The following is a 27,593-nucleotide window of genomic DNA, read 5'->3' on the forward strand; positions in this document are numbered from 1 at the left end:
CATTACTGACTTACCGTGCTTTATCTTGCGCTGTGTTCTTGTTGGAGACGCCATCTTGGTAGAGGCAGGGCTTTGCTTCCTCATGTCAAACCTCTAGCAAGGATAACAGTGAGCAGCACAGAAGTGACATCACCAAATCTTAGTCTTAGTCTTAACCTGAGACCAACAGAAGCAGCAGTACCTGAGATCTCACATCGAAGATATACAATGATTAGGCTTTCAAGTATAGGAACAAACTCTTCTGCATGCTTGATGGGGCCCTAGTTGGTGCAGGTAAGAGTTGAGGACCTTTAGGTTGGAAACGGGTCTCCTGAAGATGGTACAGCAACAAGAAAATTCCTCCTTGGCCTGATGGTAAAAAACTGGAGAAGGTCGCTTTTAACACTAAAGATGAATACAGAATGGCTAAAGTTGAGAAAGAAGTGGAAGTAGACTTCAGCAGAATTGAACCCCTGTAGGTGGTTAACCAGTCTGATGAAGCAAGTTCCTAGATAAGGCCCTAGATAAGATACTAACAGTATTCGTGTCTGCAGAGAAACATGCTGTAGCAAGAGTCCAGAAATTTCAGAGCAATAGGGAGACACTAAGCAGTACTGAATGGGCTAGGAAGTCTGCGTGTGGCAAACTGTGATGTGAGGTGTACTAAACTGAAAAAAAATGGAAACAACAGAATCACTTTTAGCTTGTGATGGTTTGGGTTATGGAAGCCTCTCACGCAGTCTGTAGTCTTAGCAAAGTGAAGAAAGGTCTCTCGGTTGGGGGGGCCCCTTGTTCTCTCGCCCCTTCTGTGGTAGAAGTGATGCCGATGAGGATACCACAATCCAACTGCCTGCAGGGTCGACTCTCCTGCCTCTCAGCGATACCAGTATACTGTAGCCACTCTTTGTGGCTCCCAGATACTACCCAAGCAGGCCTGGGTCCTCCAAGTCCAGCAATGTCGTCTCACACACATCCTCACCCTCTCACAGTCTCCTCCTTTCTCTCCCTCAAAGTTCCCAGGATTTTGATTATTTAGGCTCCCACTCCTTTGCCAGCTCTTCTGGGAAGTGTAGTCTTCATTCAGCGGGTACAGAAGTCCTGTTATCAGCATACAAGTTTAACAATGCTTTGCTTGGCTATATTGAAGTCTATAATAACTAAACTGCAGAACACTGCCATCTTGTGGTTAATTAACATCCTGCAATCAGTAACAGTGCAGTGTGTTACACTGGAAAACCAGCATTCGATCAGTGCTGATCTGTGTATTCTGTTGGAGGGGGACTATTTTAGCAGAGACCCTAGGAAATAAAATGATGGTTGTTGCAACTTTTTATGTCACATGGTATTTGCGCAGCAATTTTTCAAACACTTTTTTTGGAAAAAAAACAGTTTTATGAATTAAAAAATTACAAAAAACCCTAATGTTAGCCCAATATTTTTGCACATTGTGAAAGATGATGTTATGTCGAGTAAATAGATTAACCACTTGCCGACCGCCGCACGACTATATACGTCGGCAGAATGGCACGGGCAGGCAAAAGGACTTACATGTACGTCCTTGCCTGCCCGCGGGTGGGGGGTCCGATCGGACCCCCCCCCGGTGCCAGCGGCGGTCGGCAAATCTCCCCCGGCGATCGGAGGTGAGGGGGAGGCCATCCATTCGTGGCCCCCCCTCGCGATCGCTCTCAGCCAATGGGATCATTTCCCTGCCTCTGTATTGTACACAGAGGCAGAGGAAATGATGTCATCTCTCCTCGGCTCGGTATTTTCCGTTCCGGGCCGAGGAGAGAAGACTGCAATGTGAGTGCACAACACACACACACACAGTAGAACATGCCAGGCACACAAAACACCCCGATCCCCCCCCCGATCGCCCCCCGATCCCCCCCCAATTACCCTCCCCCCCCTGTCACAAACTGACACCAGCAGGTTTTTTTTTTTTTTTTTTTTTTTTCTGATTACTGTATTGGTGTCAGTTTGTGACATTTACAGTGTTAGGACAGTTAGTATTACCCCCCTGTAGGTCTAGGGTACCCCCCTAACCCCCCCTAATAAAGTTTTAACCCCTTGATCACCCCCCGTCACCAGTGTCGCTAAGCGATCATTTTTCTGATCGCTGTATTAGTGTCGCTGGTGACGCTAGTTAGTGAGGTAAATATTTAGGTTCGCCGTCAGCGTTTTATAGCGACAGGGACCCCCATATACTACCTAATAAATGTTTTAACCCCTTGATGGCCCCCTAGTTAACCCTTTCACCACTGATCACCGTATAACCGTTACGGGTGACGCAGGTTAGTTTGTTTATTTTTTATAGTGTCAGGGCACCCGCCGTTTATTACCGAATAAAGGTTTAGCCCCCTGATCGCCCGGCGGTGATATGCGTCGCCCCAGGCAGCGTCAGATTAGCGCCAGTACCGCTAACACCCACGCACACAGCATACGCCTCCCTTAGTGGTATAGTATCTGTACGGATCAATATCTGATCCGATCAGAACTATACTAGCGTCCCCAGCAGTTTAGGGTTCCCAAAAACACAGTGTTAGCGGGATCAGCCCAGATACCTGCTAGCACCTGCGTTTTGCCCCTCCGCCCGGCTCGGCCCAGCCCACCCAAGTGCAGTATCGATCGATCACGGTCACTTACAAAACACTAAACGCATAACTGCAGCGTTCGCAGAGTCAGGCCTGATCCCTGTGATCGCTAACAGTTTTTTTGGTAGCGTTTTGGTGAAATGGCAAGCACCAGCCCCAGGCAGCGTCAGGTTAGTGCCAGTAGCGCTAACACCCACGCACGCACCGTACACCTCCCTTAGTGGTATAGTATCTGAACGCATCAATATCTGATCCGATCAGATCTATACTAGCGTCCCCAACAGTTTAGGATTCCTAAAAACGCAGTGTTAGCGGGATCAGCCCAGATACCTGCTAGCACCTGCGTTTTGCCCCTCCGCCCGGCCCAGCCCAGCCCACCCAAGTGCAGTATCGATCGATCACTGTCACTTACAAAACACTAAACGCATAACTGCAGCGTTCGCAGAGTCAGGCCTGATCCCTGCGATCGCTAACAGTTTTTTTGGTAGCGTTTTGGTGAACTGGCAAGCACCAGCCCCAGGCAGCGTCAGGTTAGTGCCAGTAGCGCTAACACCCATGCACGCACCGTACACCTCCCTTAGTGGTATAGTATCTGAACTGATCAATATCTGATCTGATCCGATCAGATCTATACTGGCATCCCCAGCAGTTTAGGGTTCCCAAAAACGCAGTGTTAGTGGGATCAGCCCAGATACCTGCTAGCACCTGCGTTTTGCCCCTCCGCCCGGCCCAGCCCAGCCCACCCAAGTGCAGTATCGATCGATCACTGTCACTTACAAAACTCTAAACGCATAACTGCAGCGTTCGCAGAGTCAGGCCTGATCCCTGCGATCGTTAACAGTTTTTTTGGTAGCGTTTTGGTGAACTGGCAAGCGCCAGTGGCCTAGTACACCCCGGTCATAGTCAAACCAGCACTGCAGTAACACTTGGTGACGTGGCGAGTCCCATAAGTGCAGTTCAAGCTGGTGAGGTGGCAAGCACAAGTAGTGTCCCGCTGCCACAAAGAAGACAAACACAGGCCCGTCGTGCCCATAATGCCCTTCCTGCTGCATTCGCCAATCCTAATTGGGAACCCACCACTTCTGCAGCGCCCGTACTTCCCCCATTCACATCCCCAACCAAATGCAGTCGGCTGCATGAGAGGCATTTTCTTTATGTCCTCCCCCGAGTACCCCTACCCAACGAACTCCCCCAAAAAAGATGTCGTGTCTGCAGTAAGCGCGGATATAGGCGTGACACCCGCTATTATTGTCCCTCCTGTCCTGACAATCCTGGTCTTTGCATTGGTGAATGTTTTGAATGCTACCATTCACTAGCTGAGTATTAGCGTAGGGTACAGCATTGCACAGACTAGGCACACTTTCACAGGGTCTCCCAAGATGCCATCGCATTTTGAGAGACCCGAACCTGGAACCGGTTACAGTTATAAAAGTTACAGTTACAAAAAAAGTGTAAAAAAAAAAAAAAAACACAAACAAAAATATAAAATAAAAAGTAATAGTTGTCGTTTTATTGTTCTCTCTCTATTCTCTCTCTCTCTATTCTCTCTATTGTTCTGCTCTTTTTTACTGTATTCTATTCTGCAATGTTTTATTGTTATTATGTTTTATCATGTTTGCTTTTCAGGTATGCAATTTTTTATACTTTACCATTTACTGTGCTTTATTGTTAGCCATATTTTTGTCTTCAGGTACAGCATTCACGACTTTGAGTGGTTATACCAAAATGATGCTTGCAGGTTTAGGTATCATCTTGGTATCATTCTTTTCAGCCAGCGGTCGGCTTTCATGTAAAAGCAATCCTAGCGGCTAATTAGCCTCTAGACTGCTTTTACAAGCAGTGGGAGAGAATGCCCCCCCCCATCGTCTTCCGTGTTTTTCTCTGGCTCTCCTGTCTCAACAGGGAACCTGAGAATGCAGCCAGTGATTCAGCCAGCTGACCAAAGAGCTGATCAGAGACCAGAGTGGCTCCAAACATCTCTATGGCCTAAGAAACCGGAAGCTACGAGCATTTTATGACTTAGATTTCGCCGGATGTAAATAGCGCCATTGGGAAATTGGGGAAGCATTTTATCACACCGATCTTGGTGTGGTCAGATGCTTTGAGGGCAGAGGAGAAATCTAGGGTCTAATAGACCCCAATTTTTTCAAAAAAGAGTACCTGTCACTACCTATTGCTATCATAGGGGATATTTACATTCCCTGAGATAACAGTAAAAATGATTAAAAAAAAAAAAAAAATGAAAGGAACAGTTTTAAAATAAGATAAAAAAGCAAAAAAATAATAAAGAAAAAAAAAAAAAAAAAAAAAAAAGCACCCCTGTCCCCCCTGCTCTCGCGCTAAGGCGAACGCAAGCGTCGGTCTGGCGTCAAATGTAAACAGCAATTGCACCATGCATGTGAGGTATCACCGCGACGGTTAGATCGAGGGCAGTAATTTTAGCAGTAGACCTCCTCTGTAAATCTAAAGTGGTAACCTGTAAAGGCTTTTAAAGGCTTTTAAAAATGTATTTATTTTGTTGCCACTGCACGTTTGTGCGCAATTGTAAAGCATGTCATGTTTGGTATCCATGTACTCGGCCTAAGATCATCTTTTTTATTTCATCAAACATTTGGGCAATATAGTGTGTTTTAGTGCATTAAAATGTAAAAAAGTGTGTTTTTTCCCCAAAAAATGCGTTTGAAAAATCGCTGCGCAAATACTGTGTGAAAAAAAAAAATTAAACACCCACCATTTTAATCTGTAGGGCATTTGCTTTAAAAAAATATATAATGTGTGGGGGTTCAAAGTAATTTTCTTGCAAAAAAAAATAATTTTTTCATGTAATCAAAAAGTGTCAGAAAGGGCATTGTCTTCAAGTGGTTAGAAGAGTGGGTGATGTGTGACATAAGCTTCTAAATGTTGTGCATAAAATGCCAGGACAGTTCAAACCCCCCCCAAATGACCCCATTTTGGAAAGTAGACACCCCAAGCTATTTGCTGAGAGGCATGTCGAGTCCATGGAATATTTTATATTGTGACACAAGTTGCGGGAAAGAGACAAATTTTTTTTTTTTTTTTTTTTTTTTGCACAAAGTTGTCACTAAATTATATATTGCTCAAACATGCCATGGGAATATGTGAAATTACACCCCAAAATACATTCTGCTGCTTCTCCTGAGTACGGGGATACCACATGTGTGAGACTTTTTGGGAGCCTAGCCGCTTATGGGACCCCGAAAACCAAGCACCGCCTTCAGGCTTTCTAAGGGCGTAAATTTTTGATTTCACTCTTCACTGCCTATCACAGTCTCGGAGGCCATGGAATGCCCAGGTGGCACAAACCCCCCCCAAATGACCCCATTTTGGAAAGTAGACACCCAAAGCTATTTGCTGAGCGGTATAGTGAGTATTTTGCAGACCTCACTTTTTGTCACAAAGTTTTGAAAATTAAAAAAAGAAAAAAAAAATTTTTTTTTTTGTCTTTCTTCATTTTCAAAAACAAATGAGAGCTGCAAAATACTCACCATGCCTCTCAGCAAATAGCTTGGGGTGTCTACTTTCCAAAATGGGGTCATTTGGGGGGGGTTTGTGCCACCTGGGCATTCCATGACCTCCGAAACTGTGATAGGCAGTGAAGAGTGAAATCAAAAATGTACACCCTTAGAAATCCTGAAGGCGGTGATTGGTTTTCGGGGTCCCGTACGCGGCTAGGCTCCTAAAAAGTCCCACACATGTGGTATCCCCATACTCAGGAGAAGCAGCAGAATGTATTTTGGGGTGCAATTCCACATATGCCCATGACCTGTGTGAGCAATATATCATTTAGTGACAACTTTGTGCAAAAAAAAAAAAATAAATAAATAAATTGTCACTTTCCCGCAACTTGTGTCAAAATATAAAATATTCCATGGACTCAACATGCCTCTCAGCAAATAGCTTGGGGTGTCTACTTTCCAAAATGGGGTCATTTGGGGGGGGTTTGTGCCATCTGGGCATTTTATGGCCTTCAAAACTGTGATAGGTAGTGAGGAGTAAAATCAAAAATGTACGCCCTTAGAAATCCTGAAGGCGGTGATTGGTTTTCGGGGCCCCGTATGCGGCTAGGCTCCCAAAAAGTCCCACACATGTGGTATCCCCGTACTCAGGAGAAGCAGCTAAATGTATTTTGGGGTGCAATTCCACATATGCCCATGGCCTGTGTGAGCAATATATCATTTAGTGACAACTTTTTGTAATTTTTTTTTTTTTTTTTTGTCATTATTCAATCACTTGGGACAAAAAAAATGAATATTCAATGGGCTCAACATGCCTATCAGCAATTTCCTTGGGGTGTCTACTTTCCAAAATGGGGTCATTTGTGGGGGTTTTGTACTGCCCTGCCATTTTAGCACCTCAAGAAACGACATAGGCAGTCATAAATTAAAGGCTGTGTAAATTCCAGAAAATGTACCCTAGATTGTAGGCGCTATAACTTTTGCGCAAACCAATAAATATACACTTATTGACATTTTTTTTACCAAAGACATGTGGCCAAATACATTTTGGCCTAAATGTATGACTAAAATTGAGTTTATTGGATTTTTTTTAGAACAAAAAGTAGAAAATATCATTTTTTTTCAAAATTTTCGGTCTTTTTCCGTGTATAGCGCAAAAAATAAAAACGGCAGAGGTGATCAAATACCATCAAAAGAAAGCTCTATTTGTGGGAAGAAAAGGACGCAAATTTCGTTTGGTTACAGCATTGCATGACCGCGCAATTAGCAGTTAAAGCGACGCAGTGCCAATTTGTAAAAAGTGCTCTGGTCAGGAAGGGGGTAAATCCTTCCGGGGCTGAAGTGGTTAACATGTCACGCTTTAAAATTGTGCACACATTTTTATAGGTTACCTGTTTAGGGTTAAAGAGAAGGTCTTGGGATAGATTTGTTGCTCTCGCTCTAACGTTTGCAGTGATACCTCACATGTGTGGATTGAACGCTGTTTACATATGTGGGCGCGACGTATGTATGCGCTCGCTTCTGCATGTGAGCACGCAGGGACGAGGCAATTTAACTTATTTTTTTTTATTGTTTATTTTATTTAATGTTTTTATTTTTTATTTTTTTTACACTTTCCCTTAAAATTTGTAAACATCCCTTGTAATAGGAATAGGAATAGGGTATGACAGGTCCTGAGATCAAAAATAAAATAAAGCGATCTCAGATTTCAGGCCGAATACACGGCAATATTTACAGCTGCCAGGCCTGACGTGATGTAACATTGCGCCCGGGCCTCCGAGAGTTATAGAGACTGCCAGGGACCATCTGGTCACTTGTATTCTTTAAGATAAACTTCCGCTGGCGGCGGATTCCTTCTCCGGCTCACCGATCGCACGGGCGAGCTGGTAGAAGTGACAATCAATGGCTGAACAACAGCTATTATTGTTCTTATGGTGCAGTTAATGGTTGGTTGAAAAGATCAATACCAGCCTGTAGGTGCAGGGCATCATCCAGATATAACCACTGAGACAGGAGGACTTTAATGTACGCCCTCCCGGCGGAAGTAGTTAATGATGTCACATGTTGATATTATGTGGTTTTCCTAGTCCCTCTCTCGCTTGTGTAGACTTGGTTGCGGGAGGTAAAGATAGGGATTATTTACTGCTTTGACCTTGCTTGTGCAAGTGACATGAAATGCACATCTGGGCCTGCGCACCAGAGCAAAGTTGTTCAGGTGTTTTAAACCACCTTCATTCAAGCCCAACCAACTGTTAACAAAAATTTTTTGCCACACCCAACATTAGGTGTGCCATTTTTTTGCATGCCGCTCATATCCCTGACCTCCTGCTCCGATCCTGCCCCACCCCCAATAAAAGTGGGTGTGGTCAGTAGGTTGTCCCCAGATTTAATTTTTCAAATCTGTTCATCTTACTGTGGTAGGGCTGGTCTCTTCCGAGTCTTCTTGAGAGCCTCCCATCTGTATACAGAACACAAGGAGTTCCATGCTTAGCTAGATGGAATTTTTTTTATCTAATGACCTCATATACAGCACCTGGGTCTTCATTATTATATTCTGTCACCAATCACGGCATCTGGGGACTTGACATAACAGTATTAATATCAGTACCAGTGGCTGTATTAAATCTTTTTTTATTTCATTGTTTTGTTTTTTTTTGAGGAAGCTCAGTTGAGGGCCACTCCCAATCAGATAAGGTTCACAGTCACAGATCATCAGCTTCTGCAAAATATAAAAGGTCATGTTCTGTCTATTGATGCATAACAAGGTTACTCACAGGATAGTAGCATTGTTGAGCTATCTCAAAGTAGATATTTAAATATATAATGGGTTTATTTTGTTACTGTAGCTCATTTATGTTAAAAATGATTTCCACTTTGTGTAGTGTGGGAAAGGGTTGGAGAATGTTGGCTTTTCTCCTTTGGGGGGATTTCCCTTCACCCCTGATCAGGGCCACTGATAAGACAGGTCAGCCAGCCCTCCTGTACTGGGCCCGGGCTCCATCATTTCAAAGAGGGGGGCCCAGCCACCTGCTGAACAGGAGGGCTGGCTGAACTGTCTTATTACAGACTGATCCTCTTCTGTCTCCCACTGCAGTGCTACCAGCTTCTCTTTCTTTCCCTCCTTCTGGCTGTACTGCAAGGGAATTTGTTATAGTGGATACGCCCCTTCCATCTGCTGTCTGGGCCCATTTGTGTGCCCCTTTCCCCTGCAGCACTGCTGGCTTTCCTCCTCTCCCACCAGCAGCTGCTGTGGACGCACAGGGGGATATCACTTACTGGCCCCTTCCTTTCCTGAATGAACACAGCAAGTGATCTGTACCAATCACTCATGTGTCCATTCAAATTTTGAATAAGCAGGAAGCCTCAGAGGGCTTCCTCTTCATTCATCGTTGCAGCTGAGGCTGTAGAGAAAGGGACTAATAAATCTATGTCCTCAGTCACTTTCAGCCGGGGGGGGGGGGCATGTCAGGTAGCCCCATGATTTCTAAGAGCAGCCCTTCCCTTGATTCCATGTGCAGTATCATTGGGAACAGAAAAAAAGGAGGGAGGGAATAAAGCCAAATGGGATATCCAAAATAAAAAGGCGGAGAGCCAATTAAAAGTACAATTCCAGGTTTCAATGCACTTTAACTACTTGCTGACCAGGCTTTTTCTGAAACATTTTGTTTACACATTTAAATTAGTATTTTTTTGCTCAAAAATTACTTAGAACCCCTAAACAATATATTTTTTGTTTTAGCAGAAACCAGGGCCGCTGATAAGGCAGTACAGCCAGCCCTCCTGTACTGGGCCCAGGCCCCATCAGTTCAAAAGGGGAGCACGAGGGCTGGCTTTACTGTCTTATTGCAGACACCAATCCACTTTTGCCTCCCCCTGCAACACTGCTAGCTTCTCCTCCTCTTCCTGCCTCTGGCTGCACTGCAGGGGGATTGGTTTTAGCACATGTGCTGCCTCCAACTGCTGTCCATCCCCCCTGTGTGCCCCTTTTTCCCAGCAGTGCTGCTGGCTTCCCTCCTCTCCTCTCCCGCTGACAGCTTCTGCAGGCAGGCAGGGGGATGTTTCAGGATGGAGAGCGGGGGAAGGGGCCAGTAAATATGTCATTTTCTGGCCCCTTCCTTTACTGAATGAACACAGTGAGCAATTGGTACCGGTCACTCCTGTGTCCATTTATCACTGAAGCATTGTACACTGTATTTAATATGCTTTAGTTTGTGAATGAGTAGGAATCCTTGGAGCGCTTCCAATTCATTCATCTGTGCAGCTGAGGTTGCAGAAAAAGGGACTGATAAATCTATGTCCTCAGTCACTTTCGGCCAGTGGGGCCCTGTCAGGTAGGCTGTATGGGGCCCCCGTGATTTCTAACAGCAGCCCTGGCAGAGACCATAGAGAATAAAATGGCGATTGTTGCAATATTTTATGTCACACCGTATTTGCGCAATGGTCTTTTAAACGCAATTTTGTTTGGAAAATATACATTTAAATGAATTATAAAAAAAGAAAACACAATAGTTACCCCAATTTTTTGTATAACATGAAAGATGATGTTTACTGAGTAAATAGATACTTAACATGTCACGTTTTAAAATTGCGCACGCTCGTGGAATGGCGACAAACTACGGTACTTAAAAATCTCCATAGAAGACATTTTAAACATTTTCACAGGTTACCAGATTAGAGTTACAGAGGAGGTCTAGCACTAGAATTATTGCTCTCACTCATGTGTGGTTTGATTTGAGCATTGTGTACATATGCATGCACGACTTACATATGCATTCGCTTCTGCGCACAAACACGGAGGAACGGGACGCTTTAATTTTTTTTTCTTATTTATTTAACTTTTTATTTTTTATTTTTAAACTGACCCTTCACTTAAAAAAAATGTTATCACTTTTATTCCCATTGAAAGTAATGTAAGCATCCCTTGTAATAGAAATGAGATCTGGGGTTCAAAAATACCATTAATCTCTCATTTACCTTTAAAAGCAAAAGACAAAAAAAAATGTATTATGGCCCGAGAACCGGAAGTGACGTTAGATTTTGCTCCGGTCCTCCAAGGGCATAGAGATGAGTGGCGGCCATCTCGGCCTCACTTGTCTTCCTGCCAAGCAAATGGCTGCATCGGATCACTCCCGAGCTTCATTAATGGGTCAGGAAAGCCCGGGAACGACGGGGAAAGGAGGGGGGGCACTCCCGCTGCTTCTAAAAGTGTTACAGAGAACCAGCCAGAGTAAAAAATTATACCAAGGTTAGCGTAGATAGCTGCTGCCATAACACCAACATAAAAATGTCAAAGAAATGACTTATTTTTGCTGCGCTGGTCGGCAAGTGTAAGTCTTTTCTCTCAATCCACAAGTATACGTCGCGGCTCTGATCCCCCCGCGCCCGTGCGTGTGAGCGCAATCCTTGGCCTTACCTTGTACTGCGGAAGAGGTGCGGGGTGCAGCATGAAGTGGTGGTGCACTGCTGAATCCGGGCACCTGGAAAAGGGTTTTGCTGCCACCGGGGGCCATTGCTTCTCTTCCCAGCCGAACATGAGGCGGGTCCTGAGTCCTACTCCCGGCCAATCTAGGCTCAGGACCTGCTTCCGGATTGGCCGGGAGGAGAAGCACGAAGACATTAGCGAATATTAATTTGCTATTGTCACACAAGTGGGTGGGCTCGGGGTGAAGTGCTAAACAACTAACATACACATATGTGGTATCGCTGCAATCGCCAGGAGCAGGAGAATTTATTTTGGGTTGTTTTTTGGTGATGGGTTATGGTAATAGCAAGAAATATTTTAAAAAAGGATTATTTTTACTACTTTGGGCCAGTTTTTCTTCGATAATAGAAAAAAAATCAGGAGATATCCATTACCATTTACCACCAAATGAAAGCCCAATTTGTCCCGAAAAAAAATGTGGTATAAGCCACCTGGATGTACAAAGTAGTTGTGATGCTATGTACCGTTTTACTAACACGTGTCAAAGTTGTAACATTTTGGTTAGTCATTAACATTTGTTTTACCTTTAGGCGCAAAGGGGTTAAACTAAGGAGAGCCATCATCTCTCATCCTTACATCTTTCATATGTGAGATAAGGTTGTCATCATCTTGCTTGACCATGTGCCAACATATTTGAAAGCAACGATCTACAATATGGCACACTTGAATAATGGGATCAGCAGATGACATGGCTCCCCAAATCATCACTGACTGTGAAAACTTCACACTGGACCTCACAGTCAGTGATGATTTGGGGAGCCATGTCCTCTGCTGGTGTTGGTCCACTGTGTTTTATCAAGTCCAAAGTCAGCGCAACCCTCTAGCAGGAAATTCTAGAGCACGTCATGCTTCCCTCTGCTCATCAGCTTTATGGAGATGCTGATTTCAGTTTCCAGTAGGGCTTAGCTACCTGCCCACACCTCCAAAAGTACCAATACCTTGTTTAATGATCATAGTATTACTGTGCTTGATTGGCCATCAACCTCGCCTGACCTAAACCCCATAGAGAATCTGTGAGGTATTGTCAAGAGGAAGATGAGAGACACCAGACCCAACAATGCAGACGAGCTGAAGGCCGCTATCTAAGCAACCTGGGCTTCCATAACATCTCAGCTGATCGCCTCCATGCCACGCCGCATTGATGCAGTAATTCATGCAAAAGGAGCCCCGACCACGTATTGCGTGCATACTATACTGTACATGGACGTACTTTTCAGTAAGCAAACATTTCTGTATTAAAAAGCCTTTTTTTAATGGTCTTATGTAATATTCTATTTTTCTGAGATACTGAATCTTGGTGTAATCTTCACTAGCTGTAAGCCATAATAATCAAAAAGAAATGGTTGAAATATATCACTTTGTATGTAACACATCTACAGTATATAAAATATGTTAGTTTCGCTTTTTGAATTTAATTACTAAAATAAAATAACTTTTTGATGATAGTGTAATTTTTTTAGATAAACCTTTATAATAAGTAGAGGATTCACAACTTCTAGTCTCCCCTTTCCCGCCTCCAATCCACACCAGGCCCTTCAGGTCTGGTATAGATTTTAAGAGGAACCCCATGCCAAAATTTACAAAAAAAACTATATGAGGTCCCCCCAAAATCCATACCAAACAGGTTTTCTCATGGGAAGATCTACAATCACCTCCTGCTATTGTGATAACTCTAACATTTTGTATTTCCCATCAATTCTTTTCTTAGAGGCTATGGTCAACTGGACAAATAGAGGGGTGAAGCTCCCTAAAGGGGACACAGACAGCAAAAAAAAAACCCAACAGGATGTCTAACCCTTCCACACTTGTCGACCACCTAACTGGTAATATACGTCATGACTTTGACGTTAAATATCGGGATTATGGCTGCAACTAGATGCCATAACCCAGTATTTTCTTTTCTCTCAGGTGGCTGTCTTTCAACTTCCTGGTGGTTCCCAGGCTTACATTTCCGGAGCCTGGGACCTATCCAGTGTCGGCATTCTTTTCCCATAGAGATAAGTGATGGCAAGATGGCCACCGCTCATCTCTATGCCCTTGGAGGACTGGAGGACATCACGTCCGGTTCCCAGGCCGTGCAAACATGTTTTTTTTTTTCCTAAAGCAAAAGATTTAAAAAAAGTTTTTGATCTTTCGTTTTTTTTTTTTTAAACAATGGTGTTTATTCAGTTTTTCAAGTTTACAGAAAATAAAGTAAACAACCAAGAACATTATTTTAACATATTGTTACAGATGTCATTTACTGTGGTGAGAGGTATGGAACATAAAATAAAATAAAATAAAATAAAGTAAATAAAAGAGAAGAAAAAAAAAAGAAAAAAAAATTTAAAAACAGGGGGGGGGGAGGGAAAATGGAGGGGGGAAGGGGGGGGGACAAAATTATGGGGGAGAGTAACCTCTTTCAGGTTAGTTTTAAACTTAAAGTTACCTCCTCCCGGCCTGGTTCATGGAGTTCATTCCTTGTGCAGATGGCGCTGCATTCCCCCACCCGCCACCCCCCTGGGAGCTTGCTGTGGCTAGGCGAGGGTGCAGTCCCCTCCACGCTATATCCATTTATTGGCATCTATCTTTTATTCATTATCAGTAAAGCTCCCGAACCAGACCGGGGGAATACAAGTGTCCATGTACTTCACCAATGTGAGGATTTTAGCACTGTAATGGACTCAATCATTAGCTTATTGTGTTGTTGTAACCTGTGTGCTACCCGACATCTAAGCATTTTACATTACTATATTTGCCGAGCACAAACTATTCATCAACCCGTTAATGCATGATAGTGTCATCGAGAACCTGGGAAGAGAGAAAGAAAAGAGAAGTGAAAGGAGGAAGGACAGACCAGGGAGGGAGTTGGGGGGGGGGGGGGAGGGGAAAGGTGGTAGGGGATACGCTCCTGCCCCACCGCAGGTGTCGCAATCATTCGGCAACCTACGTGTTGGTGAGGTATTTTATCCAAGGATCCCATGTTTTGTTGAATCCGGTCATCTTATCCTTCAGGATTGCCGTAAGGCGTTCGTTTACCATTATCCATGATAGTTTGGCTTTTAGTAGGTAAAAGGGGACTGTGGGAGACTTCCAGGACTTAGCTATTGAAATTCTGGCCGCCACAAATATAAATGTGATTAGTCTGCGCATTGCCTTTGAAGTCCCTTCCACTGGGCGTCCCAACAGCGCGTGCAGAGGTGACTTGATTAGATTCACTTGTGTGAGGGAATATATTAGGTTGTACGTACGTATCCAGAATCTCCTCACTTTGGGGCACGTCCACCAAGTGTGGAAAAAGGTGCCATTTACATTACATCCTCTGAAGCACCGGGGGGACGCCCCCGGAACGAAAGTTGCTATCCTCTCTGGGACCATATACCATCGCATCATTACTTTATAGTTTGCCTCTATCAGGGAGGTATTAACTAGCGACTTAGATGCATTCAATATTATCTTATTCCATATTTCCATATCTAAATCCGTATCTAAGTCCTGATCCCATTTGTGCATATAATACAGTTTTGAGGTAGATGAAGTCAACATATTATATATCTGTGAAATATGACCAGTGTGCCTATCGAAATTCTTACAGAGGTTTTCCATTGGGGTGAATGTGGTGATATCAAAGGTGCGATTCAATGTCGCTAAAAAATGTCTTATCTGGGTAAAGCGGAAAAGTTCTGAATTTGGAAATTCGTATTTCTCCTGTAGAGTTGATTTCGATAGGGCACCTCTGTGGTCACAAAAATCTGCAATGCGCATTAAACCTTTATTGGTCCACCACGAGAAGTTCCGGGGTTGAAGACCCGGAGTGAACAGGGTATTCCCGAGTAGAGGAGCCAAGGGGGAGTGTTGGGAACCAAACCCATGTGCTGTAGACAGTCTGTCCCACAAATTTAGGGAGAAAGACAGGCTCGGGCACATCATGGTAGGCCTGTCCTTCGCCTTTAACCACATTAATGATCTTTCGTTTTTAAGGAAGATTTTTTTTTTTTTTTTTTACAAGGGACAGTGTAAAAATATAAAAAATGTAATAAAAATGAAAAAAAATAATTTTTTTTTTTAAAGCGCCCCCGTCGCCCAATTCTCGCATTCAGTAGTGAACGCATATGTAGGTCATGCCCCCATACAGTTGTGCTCATAAGTTTACATAATCTGGCAGAATTTACGATTTCTTGCCCATTTTTCAAAGAATATTAATGATAACACAAAAACTTTTCTTTCACTCATGGTTAGTGTTTGTCTGAAGCCATTTATTATCAATCAACTGTGTTTACTCTTTTTAAATCATAATCACAACAGAAACTACCCAAATGACCCTGATCAAAAGTTTACATACCCTGGTAATTTTGGCCTGGTAACATGCACACAAGTTGACACAAAGGGGTTTGAATGGCTAATAAAGGTAACCATCCTCACTTGTGATCTGTTTGCTTATAATTAGTGTGTGTGTATAAAAGGTCAATGAGTTTCTGGACTCCTGACAGACCCTTGCATCTTTCATCCAGTGCTGCACTGTCGTTTCTGGATTATGAGTCATGGGGAAGGCAAAAGAATTGTCAAAGGATCTGCAGGAAAAGGTAGTTGAACTGTATAAAACAGGAAAGGGATATAAAAAGATATCCAAGGAACTGAGAATGGCAATCAGCAGTGTTCAAACTCTAATCAAGAAGTAGAAAATGAGGGGTTCTGTTGAAAGAAACCAAACCACGGTCAGGTAGACCAACTAAAATTTCAGCCACAACTGTCATTAAAATTGTTCAAGATGCAAAGAAAAACCCACAAATAACTTCAGGTGAAATACAGAACTATCTGAAAACATTTGGTGTGGCTGTTTCAAGATGCACAATAAGGAGGCACTTGAAGAAAGATGGGCTGCATAGTCGAGTTGCCAGAAGAAAGCCATTACTATGCAAATGCCACAAAGTATCCCACTTACAATAGGCCAAACAGCACAGAGACAAGCCTCAAACCTTCTGGCACAAAGTCATTTGGACTGATGAGATCAAAATTGAGCTTTTTGGCCACAACCATAAACGCTACATTTGGAGAGGAGTCAACAAGGCCTATGATGAAAGGTACACCATTCCTACTGTGAAACACGAAGGTGGATCGCTGATGTTTTTGGGGATGTTTGAGCTACAAAGGCACAGGAAATTTGGTCAAAATTGATGGCAAGATGAATGCAGTATGTTATCAAAAAATACTGGAGGAACATTTGCATTCATCAGCCAGGAAGCTGCACATGGGACGTACTTGGACATTCCAACATGACAATGATCCAAAACACAAGGCCAAGTCGACCCGTCATTGGTTACAGCAGATTAAAGTGAAGGTTCTGGAGTGGTCATCTCAGTCTCCTGACCTCAATATCATTGAGCCACTCTGGGGAGATCTCAAACATGCCGTTCATGCAAGACAGCCCAAGAATTTACAGGAACTGGAGGCTTTTGCCAAGAGGAATGGGCAGCTTTACCATCTGAGAAGATAAAGAGCCTCAACCACAAATACCACAAAAGACTTCAAGCTGTCATTGATGTTAAAGGGGGCAATACACGGTATTAAGAACTGGGTTATGTAAACTTTTGATCAGGGTCATTTTTCTGTTGTGATTATGATGTAAAAAGAGTAAACACAGTTGATTGATAGTAAATGGCTTCAGCCAAACACTAACCATGAGTGAAAGAAAAGTTTTTGTGTTATCATTCATATTCTCTGAAAAATGGCCAGGAAATCATAAAAATCTGTAAACTTATGAGCACAACTGTATGTAAATGATGTTTGCATCACACATGCGAGGTATCGCCACAAACATCAGAGGGAGAGGAATAATTCTAGCACCAGACCTCCTTCTCTAACTCTTTTTAAAGCGTTGCCTATGGAAATTTTTAAGTATAGCTATAGCTTGGCGCCATTCCACGAGCGTGCACAATTTTAAAGCGTGGCATATTAGGTATCTATTTACTTGGAAGAACATTATCTTTCATTTTATAAAAAAAAAATTGTGTATATATATATATATAGATAGATATATCTATATCTATCTATATATATAGATATAGATATATCTATATCTATATATATAGATATATCTATATATATATAATGTTTTTTTTTTAATTCATAATAGTGTAGTTTTTCCCCAAAAAATTGCATTTTAAAAATTGCTGTGCAAAAAATGTGACATAAAAATTTTCGACAACCGCCATTTTATTCTCTAGGGTCTCTAATAATAAAATACATATAATGTTTGGGGGTTCTAAGTAATTTTCTAGCAAAAAAATATTGATTTTTACTTGTAAACAACAAATGTCAGAAAAAGACTGGGTCCTATAGTTAAAGTATTGTGTTGGTTCATCATTATGTAACTCTTCAAAGCAATTTTATATGTATTTTATGTCTCTTCTTTTCTCTTCTTTTCTCTTTCAGTTCTGGCAGTGAAGAATGCAGGTCAGTAAACGGAAAGAATCCAAAAATAAGCAAACTGGTTTAGCATCTGAAAGGGTAGTTTACGTGAGCGAACGTTGTGATATGTAACTACTAACTAATTCTTCATTGTTACTTTATATACATTGCAATCTTCTCACAAATAGTTGATTTATATATTATAGATTGCCATGTGTGCTGTATTGGAAGGTATCTATGCAGACTTTGAGATACTGTGAGATCTATTTATAAAAGAATTTGCATAACTGTTCATCCAGTTATTCTTTTTATACATTCGTTCTGTGCAAAAACAAATGTCCTTTCATGTCCTTTCATCTATTTTCTCTTCTGAATGAATTATATTTTTTATGGGCAAAAGTAAAATACCACATTATGGCCACTAGATGTAGCTGAGGAGCATAGGTATGTCTTTCTGAGAGATACAATGTTCGATTTCAAAGAGCGCTAGAGGGAATTAGCAAATAAATGTAAGTTATATCTATTCGCTAATTCCCTCTTTTTTTTTTTTTTTATTCCATCTAGAGTTCTCCAAAATTAAAATGTATTTAAATACAACTAGAATTAGCAGCTTATCTGCATTGATATCATCCTCCTGTAACTTTCTGTACAGCAGCAATTAGAATGCAAGTTGAAGGGGCAATGCTCTAAAATATGGATCTCCAAACATTTCACTAAGTGGGCCACATGGTACATCACAAGTTCCCCCTTACATCAAGGTCCCCATCAGAGTCTCCCTTTATGTCAGAGACAATTTAATAGTTCCCCTTACATCAAGATCCGATCACAGCCTTACATCAGAGTCCTTATTACATCAAGATCCCCATCAGAGTTCCCCTTACATTAGGGTGCACTTCAGGAGTCCCCCCCCTTACATCAGAGTCCACCTTACATCACATTCTGCCTTACATTAGGGGCCACCTTGGGGGGAGTCCACTAGTGGCAGCACAGCCCCCATCCAGCTAACCCACCCCAGCCAGCCAACCACCCCCCACCCCCGGCGCTCAATGGTTTGATCGCCATCGACCCCCCCTGTCGCTCGCTCAATCAATCATCGTTTTGCTCCGCAATTACCTCATCCAGGTCCCGGCTCCCCCACCTGCATCTTCTCCCGAGTCCTGGCGGTCGATTCTCCTCCCAGCCAATCAGGACTTAGGACTCACGGCCAAATGGGTATTAGGTTCTCCCGGCCAACAGGGTCTCAGGACCCACTTCCTGATTGGCTGGGAGGAGAAACATATAAAATATTAATTTGCTAATGTCACACAACTAGGTGGGTGCAGTGCTCTTGGAGCCAATTAGAGCCTCAGGCTCTAATCATGTGCTAAAAAAAAAATCCATTGAAATCCATGGGTCCGGCGCCCTGCATGCAGATAAGGGGCCAGGCGCATGGATTAGGGGAGGTGTTGCCTCTGCACCCCTAAAGAAGCGGGCACCACTGGAGTCCACCCTACATCAAATATCTACCTTAGGAGTCCCCATCAGAATCCCCTTTATATCAGGGTACACCTTAGTAGTTCCCACTTACATCAGAGTTCCCCATACAACAGGGTCCATCTTAGAAGCCCCCCCTTACATCAAATTCCCCCCTAACATCAGAGCCCCCTTACCTCAGAGAACACCTTAGTAGTGCCCTCTTACATCAGAGTCCACCTTTGTAGTCCTCCCATACATCAGAGTCCCCATCAGAGTCTCCCATACATCAGAGACCTCCTTCAGTGCCCACTATAGGAGTCCCCTTATACATCAGAGTTCCCTTTACATTAGAGTCCACCATAGGAGTCATCCTCTACATCAGAATCCACCTAAGGAGTCCCTATCAGTGGTCTGCCCTTACCTTGATTACAGTTTGGCTGTAGTCACTGTAGCAGCAGGACTGGAGCTGGCACCGGTATGGACAGACGAAGTTCCATCCTAGTGCTGGGACAAACATGTCATTGGTTTCTATTATACCAGCAGTTCTAGTAATGCCGTGTACACACGGGCGGACTTTTCAACCGGACTGGTCCGACGGGATGAATCTGTCTGACAATCCGACCATGTGTGGGCTTCATCGGACCTGCAGCGGACTCTTTTGGTCGAAAATCAGACGGACTTTAGATTTGAAACGTTTCAAATCTTTCTGATGGACTCGAGTCCAGTCGAAAAATCTGTTCGTCTGTATGCTAATCCAACGGATGAAAACCGACACTAGGGCAGCTATTGGCTACTGGCTATCAACTTCCTTATTTAAGTCCGGTCATACGTCATCACGTACGAATCCGTCGGACTTTGGTGTGATCGTGTGTAGGCAAGTCCGTTCGTTCGAAAGTCCATTGGAAGTCCGTCGGAAAGATCGTCGGAAAGACCCTCGGACCTTTAATGACGAAAAGTCCGCCCGTGTGTACAGGGCATTACTGACTGTCTTGGGGAAAGAAAACATATGCTTGGAACTTGACACTAGCTGCAGGTCAGATGCAATCCTGTAGAGGGCTTTATTTGGCCCCTGGGCCATAATTTGAAGACCCCACTATAAAGTAATGATAGCTCTCTTCTTTAGAACAGTGCTACACGGTTGCTACGCTTACCAGAATGGACGGTGCAGAGATGGCCTCATCAGAGTGCTGATGCCTATTTATTGTCCAATCATGGGCTGAGGTGGGTCCCTGACCGGGTTCCATAGCACAAGTTTCTAGATGCAAAACTTTTGAAGAGTACTCCCATACTACCACTGGCAGTGAAGAAAACTAAAAAAAGGAATAAACCAAAACAACTGCTGCAAACACCGATAGGTGAATCCTTAACCAATAAATGCATATGTATAGTGAGTGATGCTGCGCTGTTGTGAAATTTAGATGTCCAATATAACACAAGATGATGTGAATGATAATATAAAAAAAAATACTAAAAATGTGCACTAGGTGGCAGTGAAACCAAACGTGCAAATATACAATGTTCAAATTAATCACAATAAGGTATATAGCAAATAGTGTCCAATAAAATAATTTGTTCTGTCTCTAGGACAGAGGCTTCTTGCCTCATAAAACTTCAGATACCATATTTTTTTTTATCTTAAATTTATTAGAACAAGCCAGGTGAAACTACAAATTGATAAAATAAACATCAATTTTGCATATAATAAAGAAACAATGCTCTATAACACAGAATGAAAAAACAAGAACTAATTTTTAAGCTCGCTGAGGGGTGATGGCGAGAGATTGAAGAAAATATGCCTCACTGTCTTGCTGAAGATTCTTAAAATGGTGACTGACTCACTTCCTCTAGAAAATTCTCCAAGAATGCACTGGTTCCTAACAACTTTATTAACACATTCTAATAAATTACAATATGTAAGGAATACAAAACAGCTAAAGCTATACCAGAAAAAGAACAGTAGGTGGCACCTGTGCTCTGCATATAACTAAATTGGTGTAAATCAAGAAACCCAACATGTTATTTAACCACTTCTGGACCGCCGCACACCGATATACGTCCTTACTTTGAGGACAGATATCGTTGTTATGGCAGCAGCTAGCTGCCATAACCCCGGTAGCCTCGTGTTTGGTCGGTGGTCCACTACAAGATAAAAGTGGTCTCTGCAGCAGATTCACTGCAAGATCACTTTTATCGGCGGCGGGAGAGGGCCCCCCTCCCACTGCGGCGGAGGTGATCTGGTCCTCTCTGTGGCTGTGCATGGAGATGAGTGAGGGGAAATGGCCCCCACCCATCTCCATGACATTGCAGGGCAGAAGCAAAGTCAAAACGTCACTTCCGCCCATAGCTCTTAAAGGGCCATTTTTTTAAATCATTTTAGTCTAAATATGAGATCTGAGGTCTTTTTGACCCCAGATCTCATATTTAAGAGGACCTGTCATGCTTTTTTTCTATTACAAGGGATGTTTACATTCCTTGTAATAGGAATAGAAGTAACACAATTTTTATTTTTTTTAAAAACAGTGTAAAATAAAAAAATAAAAGCTCACCGAGCTCGCGTGCAGAAGCAAACGCATTTGTGAGTAGCGCCCGCATATGAAAACGGTGCTACACGTGAGGTATCAAGCTTCATGTGAGGTATCGCCGCGATTGGTGGAGTGAGAGCAATAATTGTAGCCCTAGACCTCCTCTGTAACTCAAAACGTGCAACCCAGAAAGGAAACTGAGATTTTAAAAGTCATCAGTCATCCATGTAAAGACCCCCAGAGGATATTGGAATCATTGGCTTTCCTATGCTGTTACCTTACAGCAGTAAGGTGAGAGGCCACTTCACAGAGAGGTGTCACAGCATGGAATGAAGACCTGTTTATATTCATTATGCACTATATGTTTGATACCTCATCTCAAGATTTTTCAGAAACTGTTCATGTGTCACATTCTCACTTCACCTTTCAGTGTTACGTTGATGTTAGCGAGCACTGATTGATCCACCACTTTGGCTTGTTATATATGCTATTGGACACTATTTGCTATATACCTTATTGTGATTGAAGATTTTATATTTGCAAGTTTGGTTTCAGTGCCACCAAGTGCACATTTTTAGTATTGTTTGTTTATATCATCATTCGCATCATCTTGTGTTATATTGGACATTTCGATTTCACAACAGCACAGCATCACTCACTATACATACAAGTTTGTAGATAGTCTAGAACCTGGCTGTGCTTGTCTTGCAGGGGTGCCTGGATGCATGATGCAAATAAAATGTAGCAGTTGTCAATACATATATAATAAATATAATTCAATAGTTTTGGCTCGGATTACTCTGGTGGATTACACACTATCAAAATACATTATATTGTCAAAAGTTTTGGGCCGCCTGCCTTTACACACACATGAACTTTAATGGAATCCCAAACTTCGTTCGTAGGGTTCAATATTGAGTTGGCCCACCCTTTGCAGCTATAACAGCTTCAACTCTTCTGGGAAGGCTGTCCACAAGGTTTAGGAGTGTGTCTATGGGAACGTTTGACCATTCTTCCAGAAGAGCATTTGTGAGGTCAGGCACTGATGTGGATGAGAAGGCCTGGCTCACAGTCTCTGCTCTAATTCACCCCAAAGGTGTTCTATCGGGTTGAGGTCAGGACTCTGTGGAGGCCAGTCAAGTTCCTCCACCCCAAACTCCCCCATCCATTTCTTTTTGAACCTTGCTTTGTGCACTGGTGAGCAGTCATGTTGGAACAGGAAGGGGCCATCACCAAACTGTTCCCACAAAGTTGGGAGCATGAAACTGTCCAAAATGTCTTGGTATGCTGACACCTTAAGAGTTCCCTTCACTGGAACTAAGAGGCCAAGCCCAATCCCTGAAAAACAACCCCACACCATAATCCCCCCTCCACCAAATGATTTGGAGGGGTAGCCCAATACGTTTGGCAATATAGTGTGGATGAGTGAGTTTAGGGTGGAGGAACTTGACTGCCCTGCACAGAGTCTTGATCTCAAACTGATAGAACACCTTTGGGATGAATTAGAGCAGAGAATGTGAGCCAGGCCTTCTAGTCCAACATCAGTGCCTGGCCTCACAAATGCACTTCTGGAAGAATGGTCAAACATTCCCATAGACACACTCCTAAACCTTGTGGACAGCCTTCCCAGAAGAGTTGAAGCTGTTACAGCTGTAAAGGGTGGGCCAACTCAATATTGAACCCTACGGACTAAGACTGGGATGTTCATGTGCGTGTAAAGGCAGGTGTCCCAATACTTTTTGGCAATATAGTGAAGTGGTGATCACTGCGGTAGTGCCTACTACTTTAGTGGTTGTTGGTTCCCCCAATCATCCTTCGGATATGTGATATGCACACTTACATTGGTGAACCAATGCGACTATGCAATTGAATTCATACCTAGAAGTCAGGTTTAAATGTGACCTGGCATCAGCCTCTGACAATCCCTGTTCAGCAAGCCTGGAGTGTGAGAGGAAGAGACAGCACAATGAGCCACTCAGTTCATGCACTGGTTGGATGAGAGAGAGGTGTGATTATCGCTGTGCTGCTCCTCCTTTCAATGTCCAGTCACAGGATGGGGGGGGGTCCAGGATGACCTGGGCTCAGAGGACATGGGTTGAATGATGCTGGCTATCAGACTGAGCACATCTAGTGACAGAAAACAATTACTTCTCGGTAGAGCTCCAAACTGAAAATTAACAAAAACTGTCATTTCAATGTTACATTTATATCGGATAGTAATTTTTTAAATCTTGTTTATTTTGTATGGAGTTTAAACCGACAATTTACATTGTACTGTGTTGTAGATGCTTCAGAAAGACCCATAGTGACACTAGACCCTAACTGGAACCCGGTATATAGCGGAGATAAAGTGACCCTGTCATGTATGGTGGGCTCACCAAAATCAGGAAAATATACAAAGAATGATTACATTTGGTATAAAGATGGGAAGTTTCACATTTATGGAGAGAAGAAAGAATTTACTGCCATAGTTGCAGATAGCGGCTCCTATGAGTGTTCATATAAAGGAGGCACGCATAGTGTTCCTGTACAACTCTGTGTAATACCCCAAGGTGAGTTTTTTTTACTAATTTGACAATAAATTGTATGATACAAATAATGATGCAGCACAACTAAAACAGTGTCTCTTAAATAAATGAGTTCCAAATGGTGAAACAAAACAAAAAAATGTCCTTAACCACTTGTCGACGGTGCTATAGCCGAATGATGGCTACAGCGCGGTCGTCTAGTTCTGGGACGCTGTCATATGATGGCATCCCGTGAGCGCACCTGTTGCTAGGGGCGGGCGGCGAGCTCTGTGATTACAGTGTCCTATGGACACTGCTGATCACAGATTGAGGTAAAGAGCCAATCAGCAGCTCTTTACCACATCATGGAGGTAAACAGAAGCCAGTGATCGGCACTCCTTTCCTCATGCTGATTATTAGTGTCCTGATTATCGGTGCAGGCCCACCAGTGCCTACCAGTGCTGCCAAAGTTTGCCCACTAGTGCTGCCAATCAGTGCCTACCAGTGCTGCCAATCAGTGTCCATCAGTGCCTCCCCATCAGTGCCACCTATTAGTGTTGCCTACCAGTGCCCATCAGTGCCACCTGTCAGTGCCCATCAGTGCCGCCTATCACTGCCCATCAGTGCTGCCTATCAGTTCCATCTATCAGCGCCCATCAGTGCTGCCTATCAGTTCCGCCTATCAGTGCTCATCAGTGCAGCCTCATTAGTGCCCATTAGTGCAGCCTATCAGTGCCCATTAATTCCCATTAGTGCCCATCAGTGCAGCCTATCAGTGCCCAACAGTGCAGTCTCATCAGTGCCCATCAATTCCCATTAGTGCCTTTCAGTGCAGCCTATCAGTGCCCATCAGTGTAGCCTCATCAGTGCCCATCAGTGCAGCCTATCAGTGCCCATCAATTCCCATTAGTGCCTATCAGTGCTGCCTATCAGTTCCGCCTATCAGTGCTCATCAGTGCAGCCTCATTAGTGCCCATCAGTGCAGCCTATCAGTGCCCATCAATTCCCATTAGTGCCCATCAGTGCAGCCTATCAGTGCCCATCAATTCCCATTAGTGCCCATTAGTGCACCCTCATCAGTGCACATCAGTGAAGGAGAAAAATTACCTGTTTGCAAAATTTTATAACAAACTATGGAAAAGTTGGGGTTTTTTTTCAAAATTGTTGAACTTTTTTCATTTGTTTAGAAAAAAGTAAAAACCCCAGTGGTGATTAAATACCAACAGAAGAAAGCTCTGTCTGTCTAAAAAAAAAAAAATTTAGTTTGGGTAAAGTGTTGCATGACCGCGCAATTGTCATTCAAAGTGCAACAGCGCTGAAAACTGAAAATTGGTCTGGGCAGGAAGGAGGTGAAAGTGACCATTAGGCAAGGGTTTAAATATGTATGTGTGGCCAACCACCAGTGAATTCCAGATATCACAGCCTTCTTCTCTTAGACGGATCACCCATATGTCACATGCATAACACCCAGTGAACCATATACGCTCACCTCCTAGACTGGATCTTAATCAATAATCAAGGTTCAAATGCACTTTTGCCGCACTAGAGCTATACTCCAGCTGGCTCTCAGCAACAATCACAGGCACCAACACATGGACTGGAGCTTCTTTTCACTTTTTAGGCTCTATCTGGCCCTCTGGAGACCCCCCCCCCCTACCCCCTCAGTAACAGCTTATGAACAATGGTGTACTAAAGACCAGTGTATGCGTGGTGGTTTTTCTATGGTGTACAAGTCGCTGTTCAACCTGGTTCAGAAACAATCATACATGCTGGCTTTGGAGAGGGACCTCCGGCCGCTGCTCCGTTTGCACATAGTGTCAGAGGTGCAGCAGCAGTGGAGGACTTTGTCTGTGTCCCGACTCCCAAATGAATGGAAGCAAGCAAATATTTATTGATGGGCACTGGTGAGGCTGCATTGATGGGCGTTGGTAGGCTGAATTTGATTGGCACTAGTGAGGCTGCATTTGATGGGCACTGGTGAGGCTGCATTTGATGGGTGCTGGTAGGTTGCATTGATGTGCGCTGGTGAGGCTGCACTTGATGGGCGCTGGTGAAGCTGCATTTGATTCATTAAAAAGGTGAGGTATACATGGGCTGGGCAGAGGGGGGTGTAGTCAAAATTAGGTTTTGTCTAGGGTGTCAAAAATCCTTACACCAGCCCTGCCTCAACGTAGGTATTTCTGGAACAGGGTGTTTTCGATGCTCTGGAAGCTGACTGGGTTGTCTATTGACCAACAGCCCAGTTTAACGTTGCTTAATGAGTTCCCACATGAGTGGCCTTGTCCACTAAAAGGTTTGGTTTACTTTGTTCTACTAGCTGCTAAGATCACCATAGCAGGAGCATGGAAGTGTCATTTAGTGTCATTCAGAACGTTGAAATATAAAATGTTGTGGATTATGATTCATGAAAAAGTTGCAAGTATTGATCATCAGACCCTCTTTGAGCGTACCTGGGAACCTTGGGCAACATATCTCCACGTTCCTCTCTCTCAGACCACCAGCTTGTCAAGGTCTCTGGGCTCCTCCTCCCTTTCTTTGTCTCTTTTTTTAACCTAGATTTTTCTTCTTTCTCAGAGTACTTCCTTTCCCTCTGACTCCCTCTTCTTTTTCCCTTCTCTTTTCTTTCTTCTGTTTCATTCTCTGTGTTTCCTTTTGTTTTCATGTGATTTTGGTTTGCAAGTTTTTGTAGTTTTATTTCGAGGAAACTCTTGGTGCCTACTGTTTCACCTACATGATTATGTTCATAAACTGATACCTCCTTTCAGAAGTATCTTTGTTACTACAAGTTATGATATTGCTACTTTATATGTTACCACTTTTCATTTTATTGTTACAGTTCTATAATGGGATTATTAGATTACTATTACGCACTGGAGTTACATCTCTGTACTTTGTATTATCCTGCATGGCACTGCAATGCCCATCTGTTATTCTATACAGGTGATACTCGAAAAATTAGAATATCGTGCAAAAGTTCATTTATTTCACTAATGCAACTTAAAAGGTGAAACTAATATATGAGATAGACTCATTACATGCAAAGCAAGATAGTTCAAGCCATAAATTGTGATAATTATGGCTTACAGCTCATGAAAACCCCAAATCCACAATCTCAGAAAATTAGAATATTACATGCAATCAATAAAACAAGAATTGTACATAGAACAATATCGGACCTCTGAAAAGTATAATCA

At 43.1% G+C, this 27,593-nt stretch overlaps 1 protein-coding gene across 2 annotated transcripts in view; it reads left to right on the forward strand.

The window, feature by feature from the left end:
- Nucleotides 1-27,593, forward strand: part of LOC141116943 (high affinity immunoglobulin epsilon receptor subunit alpha-like) — a 57,986-nt gene that overhangs the window by 25,066 nt on the left and 5,327 nt on the right. For both annotated transcript variants that reach the window (XM_073609459.1, XM_073609458.1), the window contains exons 2-3: nucleotides 17,940-17,960; nucleotides 24,178-24,444. In XM_073609459.1, the coding sequence (XP_073465560.1) occupies nucleotides 17,940-17,960; nucleotides 24,178-24,444 (288 nt within the window). The remainder of the gene's footprint in view (nucleotides 1-17,939; nucleotides 17,961-24,177; nucleotides 24,445-27,593) is intronic.

This window comes from Aquarana catesbeiana, linkage group LG13, assembly GCF_042186555.1.
Source record: "Aquarana catesbeiana isolate 2022-GZ linkage group LG13, ASM4218655v1, whole genome shotgun sequence".
Classification (NCBI taxonomy): domain Eukaryota; kingdom Metazoa; phylum Chordata; class Amphibia; order Anura; family Ranidae; genus Aquarana; species Aquarana catesbeiana.